Source organism: Anolis sagrei, chromosome 1 (genome assembly GCF_037176765.1).
Source record: "Anolis sagrei isolate rAnoSag1 chromosome 1, rAnoSag1.mat, whole genome shotgun sequence".
NCBI classification, from domain to species: Eukaryota; Metazoa; Chordata; class Lepidosauria; order Squamata; family Dactyloidae; genus Anolis; species Anolis sagrei.
The window spans coordinates 46,159,373-46,186,176 of NC_090021.1; the positions used below are offsets into that span (position 1 = coordinate 46,159,373).

General features: G+C 37.2%; 1 protein-coding gene across 1 annotated transcript in view; it reads right to left on the reverse strand.

Moving 5' to 3' along the window:
• GLP1R (glucagon like peptide 1 receptor) overlaps nt 1–26,804 on the reverse strand; it is a 131,171-nt gene that overhangs the window by 83,056 nt on the left and 21,311 nt on the right. The window contains exons 2-3 of the mRNA XM_060754084.2: nt 15,359–15,424; nt 8,777–8,836 (exon numbers count right to left, since the gene is read on the reverse strand). Of these exons, the coding sequence (XP_060610067.2) occupies nt 8,777–8,836; nt 15,359–15,424 (126 nt within the window). The remainder of the gene's footprint in view (nt 1–8,776; nt 8,837–15,358; nt 15,425–26,804) is intronic.

A 26,804-nucleotide genomic window follows, 5' to 3' on the forward strand; every position in this document is an offset into this window, starting at 1 on the left:
AAAGGTGCATCTTACCATTGGAAACAATAGATGAAAACTAGTTTGGGAAGGGAAAAGCATTCAATTCAGCAATTTTGAGCCCATCATATAACACTAGGAGCTTTCTACCATTTTATTTTATGTTTCCCCTTTCAAACAAAGAAAGCCCTCAAGTCTTTCAAAACCAAATAATAACTAAACATCTTGTTTCTTACAAGTAGGCATGATAATCATGTATTTCTTAAGGCATTATTGGATGCAGCTTGCACACACAATGATGAAGTGTGCCAGAAGTTATAATCCAAGAACATCTAGAGGTCCACCTGGTTCCCATCCCTGGTTTAAAGTGTTAGTTCATCAAACATAAATTATGTCATCTAGCAAAATGCAAGTGCATAATTATCCACCAAGAACAGGGCTGCTCCCCTAACACAAAGCCTTTCACAGAAATAAGAGTTTTACCAACCATCGCTCAAATATGAATTCATGCCTTTCTGTTGTGTATTATGTTGTTTTCTATATACCAGCACTGAGGTTTTTGGGTGGAAACATGAGAAAACAGTAACTATCTATGCTTCTAATGGCAAAAACCCATGGGGAACACTGCCATTCTATAACAAACATTATAAACCATTTTGATCAATCACTAACATGCTCTCAGAAAATCATCATAACGATTGTAATCAACCTGTCTTTGCACAATATGCACATTTATTAACTGCTTTTATTTGTGAAGGATTTAATAGTAATGACTGCCTTTATCTTGTCAATGCAAGCCCCTGGTATAAATCTATTCCTTGGCAGAACATCTCTTTTTGGTATCTGGATTTCACCCATGGGTCCGACTCAAGAATTAAATTTCACTAAGGGCAGGTTTATATACAAAATTTGTGTGCATATTCTGCTCTTCTGGAAAAACATAATCCAAATGCTCATTCAGGCCCTCAGACATGAATATGCTCATTAAATCACTTTAGAGAGATTTAAAGAACTTTAATATTTTTAGCCTAGTAAACATTTTACACATGTTTTTATTTGACTCAAAATAACCTAAACTTCCAATTTTTTTAAAAAAATAAGTAAAATCGGATGGTGGACAGAAGATTACAAATTAAGGATTTGTAACCATTTCTTTGTGTTAGATAAGGTGAGAGAAAGCATTTAATTAGTTGGAATTAGAAGAATTAAAATCGTTTGTTTGGCACCCAAAAGAGAAAAAATTAGAGAGATGCGGTTAAGGCAGAGAAATATCTGGCACTTAAACAAAGTCTCACTCAAGGTTATGTTCAAACAAATTTAAACAAACAGAACTGCAATGATGTGAGTGTGTGCCTTCAAGTCATCTGTTGTCTTATGGCAACCCTATGAATTTCACAGGATTTCTAGAGCAAGGAATACTCAGAGATTGTTTTGACATGTTTTGCCTCTGAATGACCCTAACCTACAAGCCGCCTCTCAAATGTAATAGCTTTCTCAGGTTATTCAAAACTAGTATAGCCAGGCCTCTGAATCTGCAGATTCTCTGCTCATGGATTCAATCAACTATGGATCTGACTGTCCCCTTTCTTCCTCTTTGATACTGGAGTTGCATTGCTGAGAGAAAGAAAGGGACATGGTTGCATGGTCCTTGTAGTTTCTACATCTGTTTTGTTGCCTCCATGGTTGCTAGAACTTTTGTGTGTGTGTGTGTGTGTGTCAGGAGCAACTTGAGAAACTGCAAGTCGCTTCTGGTGTGACAGAATTGGCCATCTGCAAAGATGTTGCCTGAAGACACCCAGATGTTTTATCATCCTTGTGGTTGCTAGAATGATCTGCAGGGGATTGCTCGTGGCTCAGTGATGTGTGGTCCAGCTCACACTTGCTTTGTTGGTCATTTTGTTCACAATTTAATATGGGATTTGAGCATACAGAGGTTTCAGTATCTGCATGGGGCCCTGAAACCAATCTCATGTGGATACAGAGGACTGACTGTATAAGAATCCATGGCTAAATAACTCACTTCAAATTCTTTCAGGTGACCATATATTTCTGCGAATATTGCATTGCAAGGTCAATTGAATGTCAAGTAAAACATACTTTACCCAGTTTTTCTACTTTTATCCTTCTCTGCAAATTCTGCTTGTATTATACTGGCCTCTCATTAATTGAGGTTTATTGCACAAAGTGATAAGCACTGCTAAAGCTTAATGGCATTTTTGAAAAAAAAAATGACAAAAATTATAACACTGTTTTAAACAAATTACATTAAATATTATTTCTGTGACAAAAGTCTTTCTAGCTGCTAATCAAAAGAAGATGACAGTTTTTATACTATGCCAATACAGACCTTGAAAGGTAATTAGTGAAGTGTAATAAGAAAATAATCAGACGTGTTCTTTTGCAAGAACAACTAATTTGTGGGATTTGATTTTAATAGGACTATCTTGTTGCAGTAAGTCAGGCAAACAAACCCCAATGGAACTACAGCATTTATCGGCCTAGCCACTTGTATGCATTTACTCAATTTTATAACATTTTTCTTCACAAAGGTCTCATTACATATTAGTCTCAAACATTTTAAACATTATGAAAATATAAAACTCAATGATCTCAGAGGGAACAAAGGGTCATTAAAGAGTAAGAGAAGGAGCTTTTACAAAAAAAGAACAATGTGTGTTTTATGAAATTGCTTCCATGATTTATATACATTTTTCTACATATCTGGTGAACATCCTTCCTTAGCCCTCTTTGAATACGTATGTTCCTGACAATCTGAAACTGAAAGGAGATTCTGTGCACGGTTGAACGTGTTGGTCTAAACTGGAGTAGCATGGCATTGTCTTGAGATCCCAAGGGTCATTTTCTTCCCTGGACTACTATGGGTCACCTCTTCACTCCCAAAACTCTTAGGTGGTCCATGATTTTATCTTATTGCTCCACTTCAAGGAGGAGATAAGTGTGTGTGTAACAGGAAGTGATCAATTCACCTTGAGGTTTACAGTGGTTCAGATGTCAGGGAGTTCAAAGAAGCATTAGCAGGCATTGTCCTTTGGTCCAAACACAGAGAGGGTTTTAACTTTTTATTTTAGTTCTTTAAGCATGCAAACTTTTAGCTTTCTTTCAAGAGCTTCAAAATCCTTTCTGATCTTTTGAAGACTATTACCTGGAGACTAGGACTTGGAGTTCAAATTGCAGGAAAGGAGACTTCATCTAAACATCAGGAAGAACTTTCTGACTGTAAGAGCTGTTCAACAGTGGAACTCACAGTCTCACAATATAATGGAAGCTCCTTCTTTGCAGCTGTTAAACAAAGGCTGGATGGCCATCTGTCAGGGGTATTTTGTGTTTTTTCTGCATGGCAGGGGGTTGGACTAGATGGCTCCTGTGGTCTCTTCCAACTCTATCTATGTTCCTAAGTAAACACTTGCTATGCCAATCTCTGAAGCATAAAGATGCAACATGACCTCCTTAGAAGGCAACTGAGGAAAATGTCTCTCAGTGTGTCTCATATACTATGTTTCTAGCACAGCAAGGTTCCCTAAGATAATTTGATTACCCATGGTTTTCCTTGAGTGTTGATCTTCATAAATGAACCACATGCACGCGAAAAAAACTACTGTGCTAGAAATTATACTTTATTTCTATTCATTTCCTTAACTTATGTCAGTTTAATGGACCAGTTTAATTTCCAAAACATATCTGATGAATTTGAAGTCATATCTCAAAGGCTCACAATGTGCTTTGGTGTAGGGAAAGTAAAACAAAAGGGGGATGGAAAAGAAACAGACCAAATACATCTTATGTTGCCTGAGTCTACAATTATAAGTAACCCATTCACATGATTTAGCAACAACAACAGAGGGCTTTCATCTAACTGGGGCAGTGGATCTACTGTCAAATCTGTTAGAAATTGCATTGAGCTATCCAAGGCTGTTGTGTGTATTTCCAATTTATTTTTCCAACTAGCAGCCTCATCACACTAGAGTATGGATCCACTTTAAATTCAGATTCTGCCTCCTGCAGAATTCTGGGATTTGTAGCTTAGTGAGATCCAGGTCCTGTCTGGCTGAGCTATTTAAGAGCCTTTCCCTAAACCACAAGCCCCAGAATTCTGCAGGAGGCAGAACCTGGATTTAAAGTGGATCCATGCTCTAGTGTGATGAGGTCCTAAGAAGAATTTATCACAGGCCTTTCTTAGCAAGATTTATTAGGGGGTGGATTCCTTTGTCTTATTCTGTGAGAGTATAATTTGCCCAAAGCTATCCAATGGGTTTCCATGGATGGACTGGGATTCAAACCCTGTTCTCTAGAGTTGCAGTCTAACACTTAAACCATTACACCGCATACTCTCTCGGTTTCCAAGGTATTGAACCCATTTTGGGGACAGGTCTCAGCATGTTGATCAGTTCTTTAAAAAAATGGAAATCCAATGAAACACCAAGAATTGAAGAATGGCTACTGAAAGTTTGGGATATAATGAACATGCATTTCCTTGCGCAAAAATTAACAGACAAGAATACACAAAGACAAAAAACAAACTGGGAAAAATTATTGAATTTATTTAAAAAGGCAATGCAGAAATTTCAGGAGACATAAAAGAATCTCAAAGGCCTAAAGATAAATAGAAACTAGATAGCAGATAGACTAAAAACCCAAGGAAAAGAGTTGATAACACAACCTAGAAGAACCTGGAAGTTCGACTACCCCCCCCCCCCATCCATTCCCCTCTCAGCTCCCTCTTTACCCTTTCCTATTTTTCTTACACAACTTGTTCCCACACTTTTGTTGTAAACCTATATTGATTGTAAAACTTCTTTCATGCTCCAGTCTATTGGAGACAACTTATTCTCAATAAAAACAATTTGAAAAAAAATGGGGTAAAACTTGGGATGGATTCACTGTTCCACTGATACGGCATCTACCACTGGACTTTGAGACTGCATAACTGAATACGAATAAACATATCATACAATGAAATAATGGGTGTAAGAAGGGTTAAAAGACTGAAAATACTAGTGAGATAACCATCAAGTGAATTAGACAGGTACAACAATTGTACAAATTGTGGAAAGCATAGGCACGTTACTCATTTTGACAATGTAATTAAGTGCAATTAATCTCAGAATGATAAGTTGGCTAATTTAACAAAGGTCTGCAGCAAACATCAAATGTACTTTTCCTTTTTTATTGCAATCATTGTTTATTGCAATCAACTTTTGATTTGGCACTTGAAAAAAATCTCTGTAATAGTTTTTAAATCTTTTTTATATACAGTGAGCTTTGGGTTACCACTAGGTTTTGATTCCAGGATTACCCCCACACCCTGGATATCAGAATCTGTGGGCCCTCAATGGTGAAATGGTGTCCCTTTTGGCTTTTGAAAGGAAAAAAACAACAACTTTCATGCCGTGGATATGGAAGGCTGACAGAAATCAAAGTAGGGAGATCATACTAACGTAATGATATGCACTGTTCATATTTTTATATTTTATGGGGCAAGTTTTAATTTAATGGGTTTTAATACAGCTAATGAATTTTAAATGCTATTTTTATCAGTATTTTATTATTTCATCTCCTGAGCACTTTTTTCCTTGAAAGGTGGGATACACATTTAATAAAGATTCAAGAGGTTTTCTTTAGAAAGGGATATTCAGATATAATCAATAAAGGTTAATCTGACTCAAATGTGATAGATTTATCAGTGTTGACCAATGTCATGACAGAGAATCCTCTGGCACCACCTTCAAGATGAACCTGACCTACAGCACCTGTAATGTAGAGGGGGTTTTTTTTTTGTAAGATTTGTTTATTCAGAGGAGTTTGCCATTGTATTGTTGAAGGCTTTCATGGCTGGAATCACTGGGTTGTTGTAAGTTTTTCGGGCTGTATGGCCATGTTTCAGAAGCATTCTTTCCTGACATTTCACCTGCATCTATGGCAGGTGTCCTCAGAGGTTGTGAATGGCAAACTTTGGGTTGTTGTAAGATATATTAAATCACAAGGTCACCCAGTGATTGAATATATCTACACTAAATGGAATTGGCAAATAGATTTGGGTTTTCCCCCCTTTATAGAAGCAATAGTTGGGATTCATGGGACATCTTTGCAGCTGATCTCAGAGGTCTTGAAGAATCCACAATTAAAGCTATTGCCAGAATTTGCATGATTAAAGAGAGCTACTCTAAATTTCTTTAAGTGTTCTGCTCTAGTTATTCAAGCCCCATCTTGTGGTGAGACTGCAGAGATTCCCTTGTCTATATGCAGCAAGGGAGATAAAAATGTGGACGGCAGAAACCTTCATGATCACTACTTTATGTAAACAGAGCTCAACCTACAATAACTTCCTTTTTTTCAAACATTCCGATGAAGATTTGTCCCAACTTTTAGAATTTACTTCAAAACTTACTCAAACCAATAGCTCCAAGGCAAAAAAAAAAGTCACTTTAGTGTATTCCAGGATAGTGAAAAGCTGGAACGTGTCCAGAAAAGGTTGACCAAAATGGCAAGCCATGCCCTATGAGGAATGACCTAAGGAGCTCTATAATCGAGAAGGTTGTCATGATAGCGATGTTTAAATATATGAAAGGATATCATGTTGATGCTGGAGCAGCCTTATTTTCTGCTGCTCCAGAGATCAATAGACTCAAATCACAGGAAAGAGATTTCCCTTCAGTATTAAGTAGGAGCTATTCAACCAATGAATGTGCTGCATTCCTTCTTTGGAAATTTTTGAATAGAGGCTGGATGGCCATTTGTCATGACAGCTTTGATTGTTCCAGGGGGTTGGACTGTGGTCACTTTCAAGTCTATGACTGTATAATTTTTCAATTCACAAATGGTTTACAATTAGTCCAAAACTATAATATGGGGAAGATTGAAAACACACATGTATAAGACTATGTATGTTGTCATCACCATATAGCTCCTTGGAGCTGTTGGAAAATGTGCTTATTCACCTGTTTACATTCTTGCCTTCTGCAAGCTTCAAAATCCCATCAGTTCCTTAAAGTTAGTGTTTTCTAGGCTAGAGAAAAAGTAGGTTTCTTCTTCTTCTTAAACTGTTGCTGTGTGGGAGTTGCTTTTCATTTATGTCATCATAGGGCACAAAAATACTGCCTGGATGAGAAGGTTGTAGGGTTGCAACTAGAATATTCTTGCTGCTCTCTAGTTGTGTATAAAATGAATGAGCTTGTGGGATGGATACTGATGTGTGAAGTTTAGGATATATTCCTCAATGGAGATAGTTTATATCCATTGAACACATTAAACATGGATTATAGATGAAATATTGCTCACAATGAAGTGACCAAGGAATTAAAGAAGCATCAGGCTATAATCAGCAAAATTAATTATTTTAACTTATTGTAATACTTGGAAGTGATCATACCAGTGTAATTTCATGGACTTCCAGTGTCCTTGGGTAAGTAAATTTCATAGAACTTTCATAAAAGTCCATCAATCTTTAGCTGCTACAATTAGCAGCCACAAAACACCAAAAGTCAAAGAAAAAAGTCACCATCTTTTCTCCAAGTGACGATTCCATTTGACTTTACATAACAGCAACAAATGTATTTATTTAAAACACTTTATACTAACACTCTGTTGGATTTACATATCCAGAAACCCTTAAGTTTTGTTTCCAAATAGTTGTGACTAGGGGTAAGGAAAACATACTTGGAAGTTAGGCATGACCTAATTGTTATTACTATGATACAATTGGTCCTGCATTTCAATGGATTTAACTAACCAATATTTCTTTAAAAAGTTAGATTTGTATACGTATTTTATATATCTATATACATACAAAAATTATTGGGTAAGTTGAAAAAGTTTAAGAAGCCCTGATTTATGGAACTAGGAAGCACTAAATGTGATCTGCAGAGGGCTGGGTGTTTGAGCACTGCTGTCCCACCCCCACCCCCCAATTCCCCAGCTCAAATTTAGACTATACATTTTAGAATATATTGGACAGACACAAATGTACTTACCCATAGACACATATGAAGTATCAGGACTCTCTAGCAGAAAATTCTAACTACTTCAACATCCTGAAGGATTTTGAAGAATGGACCCATGAAGGTTTAAAGTAGTATCCAACAACTATAACTGTGTAATTCAGACACAGTTTGTCTGCCCATGGGGATGACAATTCTAACTTCCAATCTGATGTACAGTTCTCTATAATATAAATTTCTTAGCATGGTTCTTCAAGCCGACTGCTTATAGAAGACCCCATTCCTGACCAGTTTAGGAACCAAAAGGGAAAAGAAAAAGTATTCTTGAAACTTTGGCTAGCTTTCCTAGAGTAAACAGCAATCTGGTTAGAAAAGCATAGATATATGTAGGCAGCTATAAACACTACGAAGCAGCAATGTTCACTCTTCTTCCTTAGAGCATTTAGTCCTGAGAATGTAGAAGAAGAAAACTCAGGGGGTTACATCTTGAAGATATTGCTGTCTGGTCTCTCTGATAAACTCTAGATTTCAGACAGGGCAATTTCAAGGTTAAGATTGTGGTAAAGAAGCTTTAACTTAGATTTCAGAAGAGCAAGGTTCAAATTCCTTCTCAGTCATGGAAACTTTACTGAGTGACTTTGGGCATGTTACACTTTCTTATCCTTGAAGGAACAAAACCCTGAGTGGTGTCAACAAAAGTTGAAGTCAGCTTGAAGGCACATAACTACAAAATAAAAAGACTTGCCTGAATCACCTTGTATCTATCATAACAATTGATACAATTTAGCTATGCAAAGAATGAGAAAATAAGAAGAGGGAGATTCTGTTTGAAAATCAATGAAAATAAAAGTAAAGATACTCACCTGAGATGAAGGTGCAAGCCGAGGAGCAGGCACTTCCTGTCCCATTCCTTTATTGATAGCCTAGCAGAGGACAGCATCAGTGGTAAGTGGAACATGAGAGGAAAACAAGTTCAATGTTAGGAATGTCTGTTAGTCCCTGTAGGATACATATTCTTTTTAAATAAAGCATTTTTACACATGGAATCAGACTCAAGACACCTGAGAACAGAAGTTATTTGAAGACAACCACTCTCTTCTGAACACACCATGGCAGCCAATGCCCCATTCCATTGAGAAAGACAAAGAAAACATATTCCAAACGTATTCCTATGAGATGAGAAAAATCAGCTAAAGGCACCATGACCTACAATGCTGTGATGGGTCATCATTAATTTTAGACGTAATCTTCAGTGTTGTCTTTATTTTTTCTATCCAATGTTCAAAGTATTGGTTTTTAAAATTAAGCCATATGTAAAGAACATTCAAATAATAAGAAATTTAGGTTGTGTCTAGAGGCAAACACTAACTCACAAAAGGCACTTAATGTATGTTGCTAAATGCTACATATGCAGAAATATCTTCCCTAGACAAAGCAACTTTTCATCTTTCCGCATATTAAATTCTACAGACAAGTAAGAAACCCATTGACCCATTGCATTAATGGCAGATCCATTAACCTCATCCCATTCCCATCTCAATTCTGTAGAAATCCACCTAGACTTACCTAGTCACCAGACAATTATATTTTTAGAATGCTACCCTATTGTTCAACTAGCTAGCAAAAACCAAGGCAATAAAATAGGCCCGTGCTCAAATCACTATGAAAAAGCCATTTATAAATTATGTAAACTTCATATAGGGCAGTGGTTCTCAACCTGTGGGTCCCCAGATGTTTTGGCCTTCAACTCCCAGAAATCCTGACATCTGGTAAACAGGCTGGGCTTTCTGGGAGTTGTAAGCCAAAACACCTGGGGACCCACAGGTTGAGAACCACTGATATAGGACTTTGTATAAACTAAATTATAATGATTTATGCAGCATAAAGTGTCTATGTATGTATTCACATGCAGTGCAATTTTCCACTTAGCAAAAACAACTTTGCTAAAAAAACAGCATTTAAGAGTATATTTTTCTACTATAGTACTAAATTCGTCATTTATACTGAGATAGGAACATTGCTAATTGAAGTCTGTCATAACCCTGCGATTTTGCACATCAGTTTGACTCACAGTAACAATGTCACCAAAATCCTACTATAGACGATAACACCATCACGGCTAGATTAACTGAAACAATGTTTTCACATCAAGAAAATGAAATTTCCATAGTTTCTATTTTGCATAGAAGTTTTCATATCACTTTTAAAAAATGATTAATATGTGTGTGAGTGGTTATGGTAGAAGAACAGCAATTCTATTTTGATTCTTGGGCAAATTCTGCCTCCAAAGTTTCCTACTGACAAACATAGCTCATAAACTTTAGTCTGCAAAAGGAATTACTGAGTGTATTTCAATTACTATCATTGTTTCAGTATAACACTGAAGAAAAAGTGCCTGCACAGGAATTTTGCATATTTGTTAGGTGAAATACGTTGAATTTTACCTTCCATACTATACATGGAAAGGGGGTAAAATATTGCATGTTGTGTTCTAGTCTATTTCATCTTTTATCCTGAGCATATGGAGAAAGATAAGAATATTAAAAGCTGGGGTACAACCATATCTGAAATTTCTTTATTTATTTTGACTCCTCCTCCTCCAATAATAATAATCACCATCATCATAAAAGTATGGATTATTGATGTTGCCATCCCAAGTGATAGCAGGATTGAAGAGAAACAACTGGAAAAGCTGACATGATATGAGGATTTAAAGATTGAACTGCAAAGTCAAGGTGGTCCCAGTGGTGATCGGCACACTCGGTGCAGTGCCTAAAGACCTTGGCCTGCACTTAAACACAATTGGCGCTGACAAAATTACTATCTGCCAGCTACAGAAGGCCACCTTGCTAAGATCTGCATGCATTATTATCTGATACATCACACAGTCCAATACAACAGCCAGCAGAGTGTCTGCTGTGGACTCATCTTCTTGTGTTTCTAATAATAATAATAATAATAATTGTCATCATCTTTATTTGTACTCCACCACCATCTCCCTGACAATACACAATCTGACTAAATACAACATGAACAACATCGATCGATAAAAATTTAAATTTTTAAATATCCTCTTCCTGGTTGCCTTCAAGCCATTTTTGACTTATGGAGACCCTAATGCAATCTATCATGGGAGTTTCTCAGCAAGATTTGTTCAGAAGGCATGTGCCTTTGCCTCCCATCAAGGCTGACTGGCTTATGATCGCCCACTAGGTTTTTCATGGCTGAGCAGGGATTCGAATCCTGTTGGAATCCCAGTCAAAGCACTACATTACACTGGCTCTGTGCTCTCAGCGTGCTTGGTGTAGGAGATTCTGCAATAAAAACCAGCACAAATGAAACTTCAAAGGAAGTGAAATACAGGTATATTGGGAGATAACATTTGATTGCTTAAATTACATAAATGGGATCTGTTATAGCAGAAGAACAATGAAGTCAAAAGCTTTACTTTGAAAAAGCAGTTTTTTTCCAGAATTAATGTGAAAGTACTAAGAAAAAAGCATCACACAGATGTCTTGGGAGGCAATTTCTAGCTGATTGTGCAGCTAGGAAGAGAACAATCTTTGCAGGAGCATTAGGATTAAAATAGCTGAAGATGGTGGAGATGAAAAAGTAAAATGTGCACCCATGGATCTATCTAGTTATATATATAGCAGGAGAGATCAGAGAACAGACAACTTTTGCTAGATCCAGAACCAGAGCAAGTGGATACTTTTTAGTAAAGGGCAGGTATCAGGGGTGTCAGGTGAGATATGCAGACTTAGTCCTCTTCCCCACAGCTAAATAAAATCCCACATTATCTGCTTTGAACTGGAATATATGGCAGTGTGGACTCAGATAACCCAGGTCAAAGCAGATATTGTGGGATTTTCTGCCTTGATATTCTGGGTTCTATGGCTGTGTGAAAGGGCCCTAATACAACCTCTCCCTCCATCTGGAATTCCCAATTCCTGTGCATCTTATTGCAAGCTTCTATTTGTTACCACTGAAGGTTTAATAAAGGGTCTTCCATTTGAAACAAAGAGCCACAATAGCACAATAGTTAAACCCTTGTCCCAGCTGAACTGCTGATCTGAAGGTTGGCAGTTCGAATCCATGAGATGGTGTGAGCTCCCGTCTGCCAGCTCCAACTTCTCATGTGGAGACATGAGAGAAGCCTCCCACAAGATGGTAACACATCTGTGCATCCCCTGGGCAATGTATGTGCAGACAGCCAATTCTCTCACACCAGAAGCAACTTGCAGTTTTTCAATTTTTTAAAAAAACTTTTTTGAAAGCTATTAGAGAGAAAGTAAGCAACTCACTTGAAGTGAAGTGAACTTAATCACAGAAGAAACACCCAAATGAAAAAAGGCAAGAAAGAGTTTTGAAATATTTCACTCAAAGAGATGACAGCTTCTCCGAGCATAATAGCAATTCTTACTCAATTTTCTTTTACCAAATTATATAAGATCATTGTACTTTCACTGTTTACTCATTTGAGACACACCAACATCAAATTGTTACATCTCAGTTAAAGAGGAGACACAAGGTAGTAAAAGAGTAATCACACAGCTATTAAACTTAATCTCTAGTATATAATTTCATGGTTCTTGCTTCTCCTAATGGCAAGTGACTGTGAGGTAAGAATACGACTGCATCTCAAAAGTGATAGTTCCAACAAAAGGAAGCTGATTATTTCACTTTTAATTAACTATAGCCTAGGGTAATTCCTTTCCCAGTTCATTGACACTATGTTCAAGGTCCATTGCCTGTTAAGCCACTGTATTGATCAGCCCCGGTTAGCCATCCTCCTCGTGATTGCTTTGAAGTTCAGTTAGGTCATAAATATTAAGAAACTATCTTGGAAAACATGTACAGAAGATTTTGTGGAGAATTGCTAGGGAAGGGAACATGACAACATTACAAACAAGAAAGGACATTTTAATGTGTTATAAAAACCCAACCTGAAAGATGATTCACACATAATGCATGTGAGTATTTGACTTTTGCTCTGCTGTTTCCACCAAAGAATCATTCAGCTCTTGTATTAACCTACTGCATGACTCTATCAATCCTTATACCAAGAGCTAAAAGGAATGCATATCATTTAGTCTTGGACAAACCGGGTGAAGAAAGCTACTTGCCATCTGTTTTTGGAGGTTGCAAATAGAACCATCGCAGAAGCATCACAATTAATAAACCAATGAAGGGTCTAAATATCAATGTACCCACTTCAAAGATTGGCCTTCATAATTTGAGATACTAGTCTTACTCTATATATGCAGTAACATTAATCTACATGTTATGGAACTACTTAATAGTTTCCAATATTAAATGGATAAGAATATTCCATGTTCCCAATGTACTGCAGTGTTACATGTCACAGATATGAACTACCTTTACCATGGCAAGAAATCAGCAATTTCAGTGTCTTTCTAACATCAGAATGAATTTTCCTAAACATTTCGCTCTGAAACTCAAAATGATGGAAAAGAACGTCCTCACCTGTATAGTGAGCGTATCACAAAACTTCAACACACTTTTTCTACACAAAAGCCAGCAAAAGCTCTTACATCTAAGAAGCTAAACACAAAGATTTCAGATATACTTAAAGATAGGGCTGAGGAGGGAAGCAAAAGGTAAAGGAAAGGTTTTCCCTCGACATTAAGTCAAGGTTAGTCTGACTCTAGCGGGTGGTGCTCATCTCAATTTCTAAGCCGAAGAGCTGGCATTATCCATAGATATGTTTGGCATCAAATTCTTGCCTGTTTGGAAGCCGTTCTGAGTCCCTCCATGGAGGTTGAGAAGGACAGGAGATAAATGTTTTAAATAAATAAATAAATAAATAAACAAACAAATACCTTCAAGGTCATGTGGCGGCATGATTGCATGGAGTGCCGTTATCTTTCCACCAGAGCGATACCTATCAATCTACTTACATTTGCATGTTTTCGAACTGCTAGGTTGGCAGAAGCTGGGGCTAACAGCAGGAGTTCACCCCACTCACGGGCCAACCTTTCAGTCAGCAAGTTCAGCAACTCAGTACTTTAACCTCCTGCACCACCAGGGGAGGAAAGTAAGGTATTATTACAAATGATCTGCAGATACATAGAAAAGGGCCAGTGACAGAGAAAGGAAGAGGATCTAGGATAACAGAATTTTTTGGCATCACCTCGAAGAATAGTAAACAGCTGGAGATTCTGCATGGGAGTCTGTAGAGTGTGTCATACTCTGGCCCGTAGCCAGGATTTTGATTCGTGAAGGGGGGGGGCTGAGTTTGATGGGGGGGGGCTGAGTCTGAGTGAGAGAGGACCTACCCTAGCAAACCTTTTGTATCATTATCCCAATACCCCCAGGCATATGGGATATATTGAGCATGGTGATCAGATCATGATATGAATAAACATAGCAGTTTAAATAATGTACCAGTAAGACCTTCTTGTGGACCACTCTGAGAATTTGGGGGGGGGGGGCTGAAGCCCTTCAAGCCCCCCCCCCCCCTCCGGCTACATGCCTGGTCATACTTATATCTTACAATGACCCTGTTGCACTGTAGCCCTGGAACACTTTCTTGCTGAACACCACACAATGTTCAGATGATCCAATAAGTAAAAGTTTATTAATGAATAAGTATAAAAGGGAAAAGGCAAGTCAAAAAAGAAGCAGCAAAAGGTCAAAAAGTAATTCCCAATGAGATCAAGAGTTCATCAGCTTTTGAACCAAGGTATCTACAGAGACTTGAGTTAATACAAAGCAAAAGAATCCTCAAGCAGGATATTGTTCAAAAGTTATATCCATAAACATGAAAACAGAAACATGAGAAAGGCAAAACCTTAATGAACATGAAGTTGTAAACAGGAATCAAACCAAGAATCTTGAAATACAGGAACCAGGAGCTTAGTACTAGAAATCGGGAGCTGTTTCCTCATTTTACAATGTTGTTCCCACTAAAGGCCTGAGAGCCCAGAAATCACTTAAAAGGCCTCTATCCCTCCCATGACATCATTTTGCATACACTTGCCTTTTCCTCTCCTTATCTCTAAGCCTCAGAGAAAAACGAGTTTGCCTTTGTTTTACATCTTGCCTCCTAATTTCAAGGCAACTTTATCTGGAAAACCCTTTGTCTCCCACATTTTCTTCCGAAGGTCACTCTGGCCTATTCTCATAGGAACTGAAATCACTTTCTCCTGTTGCCTGGGAATGGCCTGGCAATTCCAAAACATCTCTCTCCAGGCCCCTGCTATCTTCCACAGGCTCCTCAGACATTACAGGTTGAAATCCATCATCCCCTTCCTCAACCTCTGAGCACTCAGAAAGCTCATCTGATGCTTGTCAGGCTACAACAGAGCCCGGTGATGAATGCAACAAGCATAGATACAGATGCAGTCATTTCACTGAGAAAACAGCAGACAATAGTACCCAGCAAAACCAAGACAGGATCATGAATAATTATGGAGTCTTACCGAATCATTACTTCCACTCTGATCCAGTTTTTCAACAAAATAATCCAAACGCTGGTGTTTAGGTACCTACAAAGAATATAAAAAACATTAATAGGGACATGCAGAACATTCCGCTTTGTTAGCATGTTAGGGACTGTTCTATGTGCATGTAACTTTGGCTTTCAGTAATATCATTTATAGATTTTTTTTCCATGTGCCAATTAATATGAGTCCTAACTGCTCAGACATTTTTTTAATCTGGTCAGTTCATGTTTTGTATTTATATTTAAGCATTGTCCTTTTTTCTTCATCATCCCCAGAAGAAGGCCAAGTAAGTATTTCTCAGCCAAAACACTGTGGGGTAAAGAAAGCTGGAATATCTATCTATCTATCTATCTATCTATCTATCTATCTATCTATCCTGAAACTAGGTTCTTGTGGGTTTTTTCGGGCTATATGGCCATGTTCTAGAGGCATTTTTCCTGACGTTTCACCTGCATCTATGGCAAGCATCCTCAGAGGTAGTGAGGTCTGTTGGAAATAGGAAAATGAAACTCTCATCTTGTCTCTCTTTTGGATCAGGTTTCATTGGATATTTTCTAAAGTCAGCAGATCCCATCTTGATCTTGAAAGCAGGGGCAGTCCCAATTAGCGTTTGGGTGGGACCCAAAAATACCACATACTTCATTTCAGAGGAAGGAACTGGAAAAATAATCTCTGGATATTTCTTGCCTAAAAAGACCATATAAAATGTATGGGGTCACTGTCAATTGACAGGTACTGTGAAATACACACACACATGATCAAATTGTGCAGAGTTATGAAACAACAAAAAATAAAAGTGATTCCACTACTGGACATAGTCCTTGGTAATTCTTCCACATTGCTTCCTTGCTCTTATTTTTAAATCTTAAAGTACAAGAAAGGTTATTCACTTTTCTCATATTTTTCTACTGTCATCTAGCCAAAGATTAAGCATATCTCCTTACTCTCAGAAACTTAAAATTCAAATGTCTTGCATGGATGCAGAAAGAAGATTTTGAGTACCTGAGAATGGTAAATGATTATAATGTGCATTCTTTTCCCATTTCTCTGTGTGCTGGGTTCCAGCATATTCACCAAGAGTAAAATATAATGACTGGATTGCAATGCAACTCAGGGCATAAACCATGCTATAATCTATTCAGTTTTCAGCAGGACACCAGCTTCGCATCGAACTAACTACTTGTGAAAGCAACACTGGTATACTAAAGGCTGTTTTGGCTGTGGGGAAAAAAATTAAAAATGCCAGAATTGCTGGGTCTCAAGCACAAATTTAAATTCAAAATTGATACTTTTATGTTTTCACAGGGTCCAGCTGTACTACTTTAGAAGATTACAGACATACCAGCTGTCAAGGATCCCCCAATGCATTGTACAGTCAACTATCATCTAAGAAAATTTGACAAGGGCACTCTATTGCAGGAAATGCTTCTCAGCATAGAAAATGCCCAGTTGTTAAACAAATCTGCAAGACTAAAAATCCAATCACTTGGTTTCAGAGAGATTCATTGAGATAGGCTATTACTAATATTTTTCCTGCTGTGCCTTGGCTGCATTTTAAAAAGATATTTGTTCACCAGCATTGTTCACTGGCGACTTTTGGGACACTCGACACTAAGACTGACCTCCATCACTCCAAGAGGGTAATGGGTGTTTAATGTACATCGTGCCCCAAAAGTCACCATACAGAGGGAACATGGAAAATTGTAGCTTCCCTAGGTTTCTTTTTTAAAAACTATATTTTTTATTATCCTTGTTTCTTACTATGTTGCATGCCTTTCTGTTTTCTTCCTTCATGGAAATCTATACATTTATTTCCATTTCCCCAAATCTGAACATTTAATTGAATGATATATCTAATGCTTGCAACTTTCTCTCACCCACTGAGATATATTTCAAATCAATAAAAGCTCATGGTAATGTATGCAGTTTCATTCAAGTTTTGAGAGATGTAAAAATGCTATTTCCATCAAACGTGTTAAATTGAGTAAAATTTCTTCCCAATCCTAACTGGAACATAAAATATGAGTTGTGTTCCCAATAGTATCATCCTATGAAGGTAACAGGCACAGTATGTTCTTACTTTAGGCTACTTTAAATGAAGCAGAAAATAACTATTTGAAGTTTTCTAGAACACAAAAGGCTGTGTTTCCTATAGACAACTTTACAAGCTACATATTACATCAGACAAGCCTAAACCCTTCAAAGACTGACAGACTACCAAGTATTCAGAAAATGACCCATTGTTATACAGTACTAGCATAAACCCACCATAGGATACTCAGGTGAGTGAGTAGCAATGTATGTTCCACATATTTATTCATTAGGCTATTTGACCATCTTCCCAGGTTCATATGAAAGTCAGTACAATGCTGTTAACACTTCTTTAAATTTAGTGATGTATGTGACGGGTATTAAGATATGAAATATTTATATGTTCAGAGTTTTATGACAGAGTTCTAAAATCAAATGTTTTACTGCTGTTGTCCATTTAATTATAACTGAATGATTATCACTATCCTATAATTTTATGGGGCAATTATATAGTAAATAATCATTGAAGCATAACCAGCAATCAACAACTAGCTATTATACTAGCAGGCCACATGAGAAAGGAGAAGTGCCCCATTCCTTTGCAGAATATCAATGGGGATGATTGTGCAAACATGTAAAAGAAGTATGTGCAAACATGTAAAAGAAGGAAAAGAAAGGAAGAAAAAAACCTTTTCCCAACTTTAGATTTCTGATTGACAAATATAAACCTTGAATCTAAAGCTGTGTTTTTATATAAAAGCAATCAATTAGTTAGCAATCATACTTGATGTTGGCCATAACATATCTGAATAGAGAGTCAGTAATATAGAGGAGCTCCATTAGGAATTTATGTTTACTATGAACAGGGATAGATAAAAAGGCTTAAAGGCTTCATAGTGTTTCAGTGTTGGAAGTCATGGTGAAGAGTGCATGGGTGTGGGGATGAGGAAGAGGTTTTATTTTGTGTGGGATGAGTGTATGGTCTGCCATGTGTAATACGTCATGTCTTGGTTCTCTGAATGTTATGGAAAAAATTGAATAGAAAGCTTAAAATAAACAGTATATTTTTAAAAAAAATACTTGACATTCACAGAAAATTCTCTCCCTGTTCCTACACTGTGCTATGGGAAGTTACTTTTCAATCACTGAATTAATCTGTTAAGAAAACTAGTAGTGCAGTAAGGGATAATTTATTTTCCTTTTATCTGTAGAGCTCAGTAACAACAATTCATGACTATGCTTATTATTGTGTAGATTACATTTGAAACTGAATAAGCAAACGTAACCCAATTTAGTGACAAGAAGATTGCATTCTAAGAACTCTATGAATGACACAATTTTAGCAAGTTTCCATATATTTGTAGAAGCATACAAGCAAGATCAGCATGTGGTCAAAATGTTATTAATGAGAGGATGCCATACAGCCCAAAAAACCTATAACAACCCAAAGTTATTAATGTTGAAAAACACATAAGAGAGGCTACAGAAGTTTGCTGTTGGCTGCATCTACAACTTTCTGAATTAATAGAGTACAAACTACTATACTGTTTTGAATTCAGTCTGTAATAACTGAAGCATACAGGAGAAAGGGCAGGAGAAAGGAACATCTTGAAAACAGTTGAAAAAATGGCACAGGGTAGGATTATTTGGAATGATTACTGCCGAACTGGCCAGTGACCCAGATGGAGAGTGTGCAATACATTCTAAAGCTTAACAAGTAAAACATTTCCTTTATGAAACTTTTATGTTGTGTGATCAAGACTGCAATGATCAGGGACATTCCAATTGATGGACTTTTAAAAAGAGGTTGGGCTGGTGCCATGATGGGATGTCCTATGTGGAGTGGACTGAACACAACATGGCTAACTATAAAGTGCTGCCCAAGAAACATTTTTCTACTGTATGAGGCTGAATCTACATTGCTCCATATCCCAGGATCTGATCCCAAATTATCTGCTTTGAACTGGATTTATATGAGAACCCTTCCACATAACCATATAACCCAGAATATCTAGACAAAAAAATCCCACAATATCTGCTTTGATCTGGGTTATCCAAGTCCTCACTGCCATAGATTCCAGTTCAAAACAGATAATGTTGGATTTTGTTCAGCTGTGTGGAAGGGGACTGAGTCTACAGTGACAGATAATAAAGCAGTATGAAAAGATAGCAGGAATTATACTTAGTACTTGGTGCACAATTAGTCATACAAGCTGTTTTATTTTTGGAGCAGACGGTGTATATGAAGAACCTGTCAAAAGTCTTAGGCCCCTTCTATACTGCCATATAAAATCCAGATTATCTGCTTTGAACAGGATTATATGGCAGTGTATACTCATATAATCCAGCTCAAGGTCGATAATCTGGATTATCTGTTTTGATAACCTGGGTTATATGACAGTGTAGAAGAGGCCTTTGCCACTGATGTAACATCCTGCCTCTACTGTTCTTTTCTACTTCTTATTTATAAATGTATAAAATGCAAGACAAATAAGTCCCAAACTGGAAAAAAATATGTATTTTCTCCAAATTTGGTGGGTGGGGGAAGGGGCTTTTAGTAACAAATACCAGAAGTGATATCATTAATAACTTCTGTAAAACACTTTTGGTTGGAAAACAGCAACTGATGGGACATTGTTCTTGGCTGTGCCTGCCCAGGTAATGTCAGGGTCACTGAACATGGAATGACTCATCAACTCTCTTTGTTTTTCACATTCTGATAACTCAAGAGCTTATGAAAGAATGTTCTGATTCATGTTTCTCTTTTAAACATCAAGGGACTATGATAGTTGTATTTATTGTCATTCAGATGCCACTTTTTCATCCCCTTTTCTTCCTTTCCTGTATTTCCACTTGAATTTGTCTCATGCATATTTATTATGTGCATTTATACATGGCTGAATAAAATGTCACACAGTCAATTTTAGATTCTATATTGTAGATCGAGAAGACAAGAAAGCTTAGAGAAGATAATGATGCTGCGGGAAATGGAAGGAAAAAGGAAGAGGGGCCAACCAAGGGCAAAATGGATGGATGTTATCCTTGAAGTGACTGGCTTGACTATGAAGGAGCTGGGGGTGGCCACGGCTGACAGGAAGCTTTGGTATGGGTTGGTACATGAGGTCATGAAGATTCGGAACAAATAAACAACAACAACATATTATAGATATACCGAACAACTAGAGTTCTGTTACTAGACAGTACAACCACTCACTCACAGATTTGATATTGCTGGCCTCACTTACTCACACTCCTAAAATGTTTTGCCACCACCACTGAAAATGTTTGGGGGCCTCTCTAGGTACTCTATTATGGTTCTATAGTAGTAACTGGCCCAAATACTGTAAGCGAAATGTTTGAAATCAGAAGTGTTTTGGATTTTGGATCCCACCTCCCAGATTTTGGAATACCTATATTTGCATACATAATGAGATACCTTGGGGACAACACCCAAGTCTAAATATTAAATTCATTTATGTTTCCTATGTATGTCATACACATGGGCGGAAGGTAATTTTGTACGATATTCTTAATAATTTTTTGTATGAAATAAAGTTTGTGTAATTGAGCCATCAGAAAGCAAAGGTGTAACTATCGCAGTCAGCCATGTAGACAATTTCAGATTTTGGAGTTATTTGGGTTTTAGAATTTAGAATGTAGGGTTTGCTACTATTCTTTGGTTTGAGTTTGGGAAAGTCTTGGAGCATATCCCCCTGGATACAGAGGATCAACTGTACTTAAAACTAATTCAGACTAAATAGGGGGAAATCTCTTTATTATAATTATCTCTTTATTATATTTATTATTTATATTACGTCTCAAATGACTTGAGACCTTGTTATTTGAAGGAGTGCCATCTTTCTACATGCCTGTCTAAGGATTGATGTTTGCTGGAAAGGTTGCATTCCGTTTACCCCGATAAAGGGTTGGTGTACAGGCAGTAAACAGGCCTGGCTTGGAAAAGCTAAGGAGAGTAGGGGGTGGAGTAATCAGGCAGCTTCATAGCTGGATGTGCAGTCTGATTGGCTTATGAAATGGGAGGGAATTGCTTAGCAACTGGAGATGGGCAGAGCCAGAGGAAAAGGAAGGAGATAAGGCAGCCATGATGTTCAGTTGGGAGTTTGGTTATTTTAGGATTTTTGAAGGGGAAGGAAGGAAGGAAGGAAGGAAGGAAGGAAGGAAGGAAGGAAGGAAGGAAGGAAGGGTTTTGGGAACTGTTGTTAAAAGATACCTCTTTGACAAAAATAGTTAAAGCCTTCAGGGAGAAGGAGTAAGAGATATAGTTATGCCTCTATAGTGATAAGGGCTGGTGTGGAAAGAGGATTCAAAAGGTTCAAAATAGCCTGTTTGTATTCCTGTGTGTGAAATACTGCTTTTAAGAAACTCAAGTTATAAGATCATTCTCTGTGAAAGTAAAGCCTGTCAGTTTATTGGAACCATTACACATCTTTACTATTCAATAACAAAATAAACAACATATTCTTGTTTCATTTCAACTGAATAGTTTGTGTGTCTTCTTAAATATTCTGGCAAAGCCTATCAAACAATAGAAGGTGGCAGCAAAAGAAATCTTATTAAATATTTGGTGGCAGCAAAGAAATATAATATACAGTAGTAGCATCCCACTGTTCTGCCTTGTGTGTAGTAGTAGTAGTAGTAGTAGTAAAGCCCCCTTTATTGCACCCCACATGTGTGCAATATACTGTTGAGGGGGCTTCTCTGGTATGGCACCCAGTTTTGAATCTTTTCCTTTAGAGACTTGATGGGTGCAAACATCAGTATCATTCTAGAACTTTAAAAAAAATGGGTTTTTGAAGGCTTGGGTGCCTAATATTCAAATCCAAATATACATATATAATAGTTTCAGATTATCCAAAATAACATATCTAATATGTTTTCGGGCTATTTAAATTCTTTTCAGTTGCAATATCAGTACACTGATTTTGTTCCAAGTTGTGCTTACATTCGAAGATATAGAATATTACATACATATGAAAGTCATTGTGGTAGATTGGTTTGAAGATAAGGCTAGAATTCTGGGGACTAGGGTTCAAATCTCTGCCTGGTCATGGAAACTGACTGGATGATATTGGGCAAGTTACACTTTCTCAGCTTCAGAGGAAGGCAAAGGCAAACCCTCTCTGAATAACAAAAAACAAAACAAAACAAACAAACACCATGATTGACGTGTCTTGGGTTCTTATGGTAACTTATGGCGACTTTATTTCAGGGTTTTCTTGACAAGATTTAAGGTTGCTTTTGCTTTCCTTTGAGATTTGACTTGCTGTTGGTTTCCATGGCCAAGTAAGAATTTGAACCCTGGTCTCCAGAATCCTAATCTGGTACACAAATCACTACATCATACTGGTTCTCTGTTAACTTACTGAAGGATGCAACATGCAACCAGCTGCTTTGCAGCACCCATTGTTGGTATTCAGGATTAACATAAATGAGTTGTGTACTAGAATGTACTGTCCATTTCCCTCAATTGTTTTCTCCCAGCAATGAAAGAAAACAAATTAACTAAAATAAAATAAAACAATTTTTGTGATCTCTGAGTTTGGTTTATTGTTCTCAAGCCCGAATTCTCAAGTCAAGAAGTTCTGATTATAAATCCTGAATTGTAAAGGACCTAATAAATGAATATGATGGGTTTTGGCAACAGAGTGGGGTTTCATTTTCTGGTTAGTTTAGCTGCTCAGTTTGGCAGGAAGATCCAAATGGTAAGGAATAGGTTGTGTTCACCAGCAGGCAGCTCATTAAAAGTAATCCTAATAGTAAGCATATGAAATATTTTTAGTTTAACAAGGCATGAATGTGCATGTCAGATTTCCATTTTAAAAACAGAAGCAAGCCAATTTCTTTGCAACTATATGCATAACACTGTAATTGAGAATTTTCTTATGCACTGACTCTTCCTGACGGGAATACTCTGCCTCAGGTAGAAATGTATACAGTGTCTGCTCTCCACAGCCACAGATGCTCTATCCATAGATTCAGTCATATTCCAAAATAAAACAAACATCCCAAAGCAAACCATATTATTATTATTAACATTATATTTATTTATACCCAGCTTTATCTCTCCCAAAGGAGACATGTGTATAACGGTATTTGAGCATCCATGGGTTTTTTTAATCCATGAGGGAAAGGTGTGTGGGTCCTTGAACCAACCGCCAATTAATACCAAAGGCCTACAATACATGCTTCTTTTGTTAACATAATGTACTTGAAGCCATGCCATCATTTAATTTGTTAATCTATCATATATGCAGCAGCCATACAATTCTATCAAAACATTTCACTACAGCTTGGCTGAACCTAACCCTGATATTTTTTTATTATCTATAGTACTGAAGAACCAGATCTACCCCATTCTACAGCTGGAAGTTGACTATAGTAGAACACTTGGTCTGTTAGATGATACTGTAAACTGGAACATATGAGAGGGGGGTGTATAGTTTCTCAATATACTAGTAGTTCAACTGCATAGAATTGTCTACTATTTATCCCATTTTAGGTTAATTAGAGTTTATAGAAAGAGGAGGTGTCTCACCACTTATGCTCAGTAGTACAATCAGGCCTCTATATTTGTTGATTTTGCATCCATGGATTCTACAATCCACAGTGAGATTTTTTTTTAATTCAAAAATCATAGCCAGATTTTTGACATTTCTTTAGGTCATTTATGTAATGGAATTTGAGCATTATTGAAATTATCTACAGAGTGTTCTGGAAGAAAACCTCACTGAGTATTAAGAGCGCACTTTATATGCAGAAAATCTGAACAAGATATAGATGTAAGCCTAATTCTTGCATACATTTCATGACAAGTTATCCTCAAGGTTCCCGAGTACAGTTGATGCACTGGATCAAACATTGGTGAAAGGACAAGATAATATTATTTCCATAATGTGTACATTATCAATTTTCACAAATTTATAGCATCTTTGAAGAAATTTTCTCAAGATGGCTGGCACGTACTGACAATAAAAGCAATTAAGTCAACATAACCAAATACAACAGATGATGTACAGGATTATCATTACTATAGTATTCCACGGTCACATAAAATCATTTAAGTCTGATTGATCTTAACAGGGAGGGAAATTTCAGAGTTTTCATACTGTTGTCTCTGGTATTGCTTCTGGCATAATATGGAAACTGTAGAGTTCATACTGGCAAGTCCCACTCAACTATCCAAATATTAATATTTTTGCCAGCCTCCCAGGGAATCTGTATCACAATTGGACAACACAATTAGAGACTTTGTATTTCTGTTCTGAACAGCTAAAATGGAGAGCTGGATGGGGTAAGCTTTCAAAACAATTATTTATTTCATGTCAAAAACATTGTATAAATAAGTATAATACTGATAAAATAAAGGAAGAACAAGTGGCTAAATAATTTTAGAACAAAAATGGCCAATAGCAACCACATTGTCTGTAGCTCTGTAGCTCTGTCATGAGGCAGGCATTGTGGGCAAACATGCAGATGCTGGGTTGTTTGTTCTGCTCCACAGTCACACAAGGTGGAGCATTCTTCTAGGTAGTGCCATTTTGCCAGGTTGCCTCTTGATCTGCCCAGTACACTTCTGAGTCTGTTCAGGGACAGACAAACTGGGCATACCAGTCTGTGTTTGTGAATCAGAAGAACAGCAGAAAGAATGGTCTACTTTGATCAGAAGTTCTCCAAAAGGAAGTTGAAATTAAAACAAAATCATCAGCAGTTGTCTTCTACACCTTTGACAAAGTGTAGTCATTCAGATAGCCTACTTTGGTTGGAGAAATTAGAAAAGCCATTTCATCCAGGGACAGTGAAAGACACACTTTTTTAAAAAAAAAAGTGAGGGGAGGTTGAATACAAGAGTTTTAGAAATAATAAACAAATCTGAGGCAAAGTTATCAAAACTAAATATACTGTAGAAATTAAGGAACACTGTAATGTTCAGTACAGCCTCTATAAACACAGTTTGGCCTTTTATCCCAATCCACAAAGTATGTCCTTTTTAGATATTTTCTAGGTTCTCTATTGTCTTCTACACCTTTGACAAAGTGTAGTCATTCAGATAGCCTACTTTGGTTGGAGAAATTAGAAACGCCATTTCATCCAGGGACAGTGAAAGACACACTTTTTTTAAAAAAAGTGAGGGGAGGTTGAATACAAGAGTTTTAGAAATAATAAACAAATCTGAGGCAAAGTTATCAAAACTAAATATACTGTAGAAATTAAGGAACACTGTAATGTTCAGTACAGCCTCTATAACACAGTTTGGCCTTTTATCCCAATCCACAAAGTATGTCCTTTTTAGATATTTTCTAGGTTCTCTATTGTATTCTTGATTCAGAAGTCCTTCATTTCAGTAGCGGTCACTGTGATTTGCAGTCTTGCAAATCCTCACAAACTCTCAGAATGTATCTTCTGCAGATACAGGGTTCATACTGTATTTCCCAGTTTATGTTCTAAGTTGCTAGATTTTTCTGTTTTGTTAGCTATGACAGAAAAGGGAAGGCAAAGAGCAAGTGTGGGCGAGCACCTACCAAACACTGTAATGAAACTTACCAGAAATAAGAGTGGGAAGGGAGTGATGAACAAAAAGAGAGAGAGAGAGAGAGATCATGGAACTATACAAACAAAATCTGCTGTGAGGAATTGCAAGACTTAGAAATAGTGATGAGGGGAGTACGGGCATAAAAGATGATCAAATAACAGTGAAACTCAATCTGCAGTATTAAAATGGCCATCTGTGAAGAACAGCTGATTAATGGCCTGCTGCAATAAGAGCCATAAATAGAGAGGTCACCATCATCGATAAGTACCACATTAGATGTCATTCTCTTCTTAATCAGATAAATTTAGGATCTTAAGGACAGTATAGTAAAGACTCACCGGACAAAGCAAAAGTCAGGCAAAATTCAATGGCCCCTAATAGCTGCAAATGTGGATAGAGTCGCGGATTAGCATGGATTTGTCTACTGCAAGCCCAGTAAACAAATAGTAGCAGAAAGATTTAAAGAGTGAGCCATTAGCACAGAGTACCTTTTCCACTGACCTCCCACAAGGAATTTTCTGGAAGAAAACATATAAACATTGCTTCCTTACAGCCCTGGTCCCTATGAATCTTTTTCAACAGGGAGAAGGCAAGCCCTCCAGATCTCTCTGAATAGTACGTCTATCAGTCCTAGACAACAAAGCCAATGGTATGAACAGTTAAAAGGATTTCAAAATTCCCATTAAAACATGCACACTAAAAAACATGTACACAAGCTTTTAAGTCCACTCTTCCCAAAATCCAGTTTCGATTTCTTTGTTTCTGATTTTATTTCCATCCTACAATACTTTGCAGCAGAGAAACGACTCTGACCTATTTGGCTAACAGTTAATGTAGCTT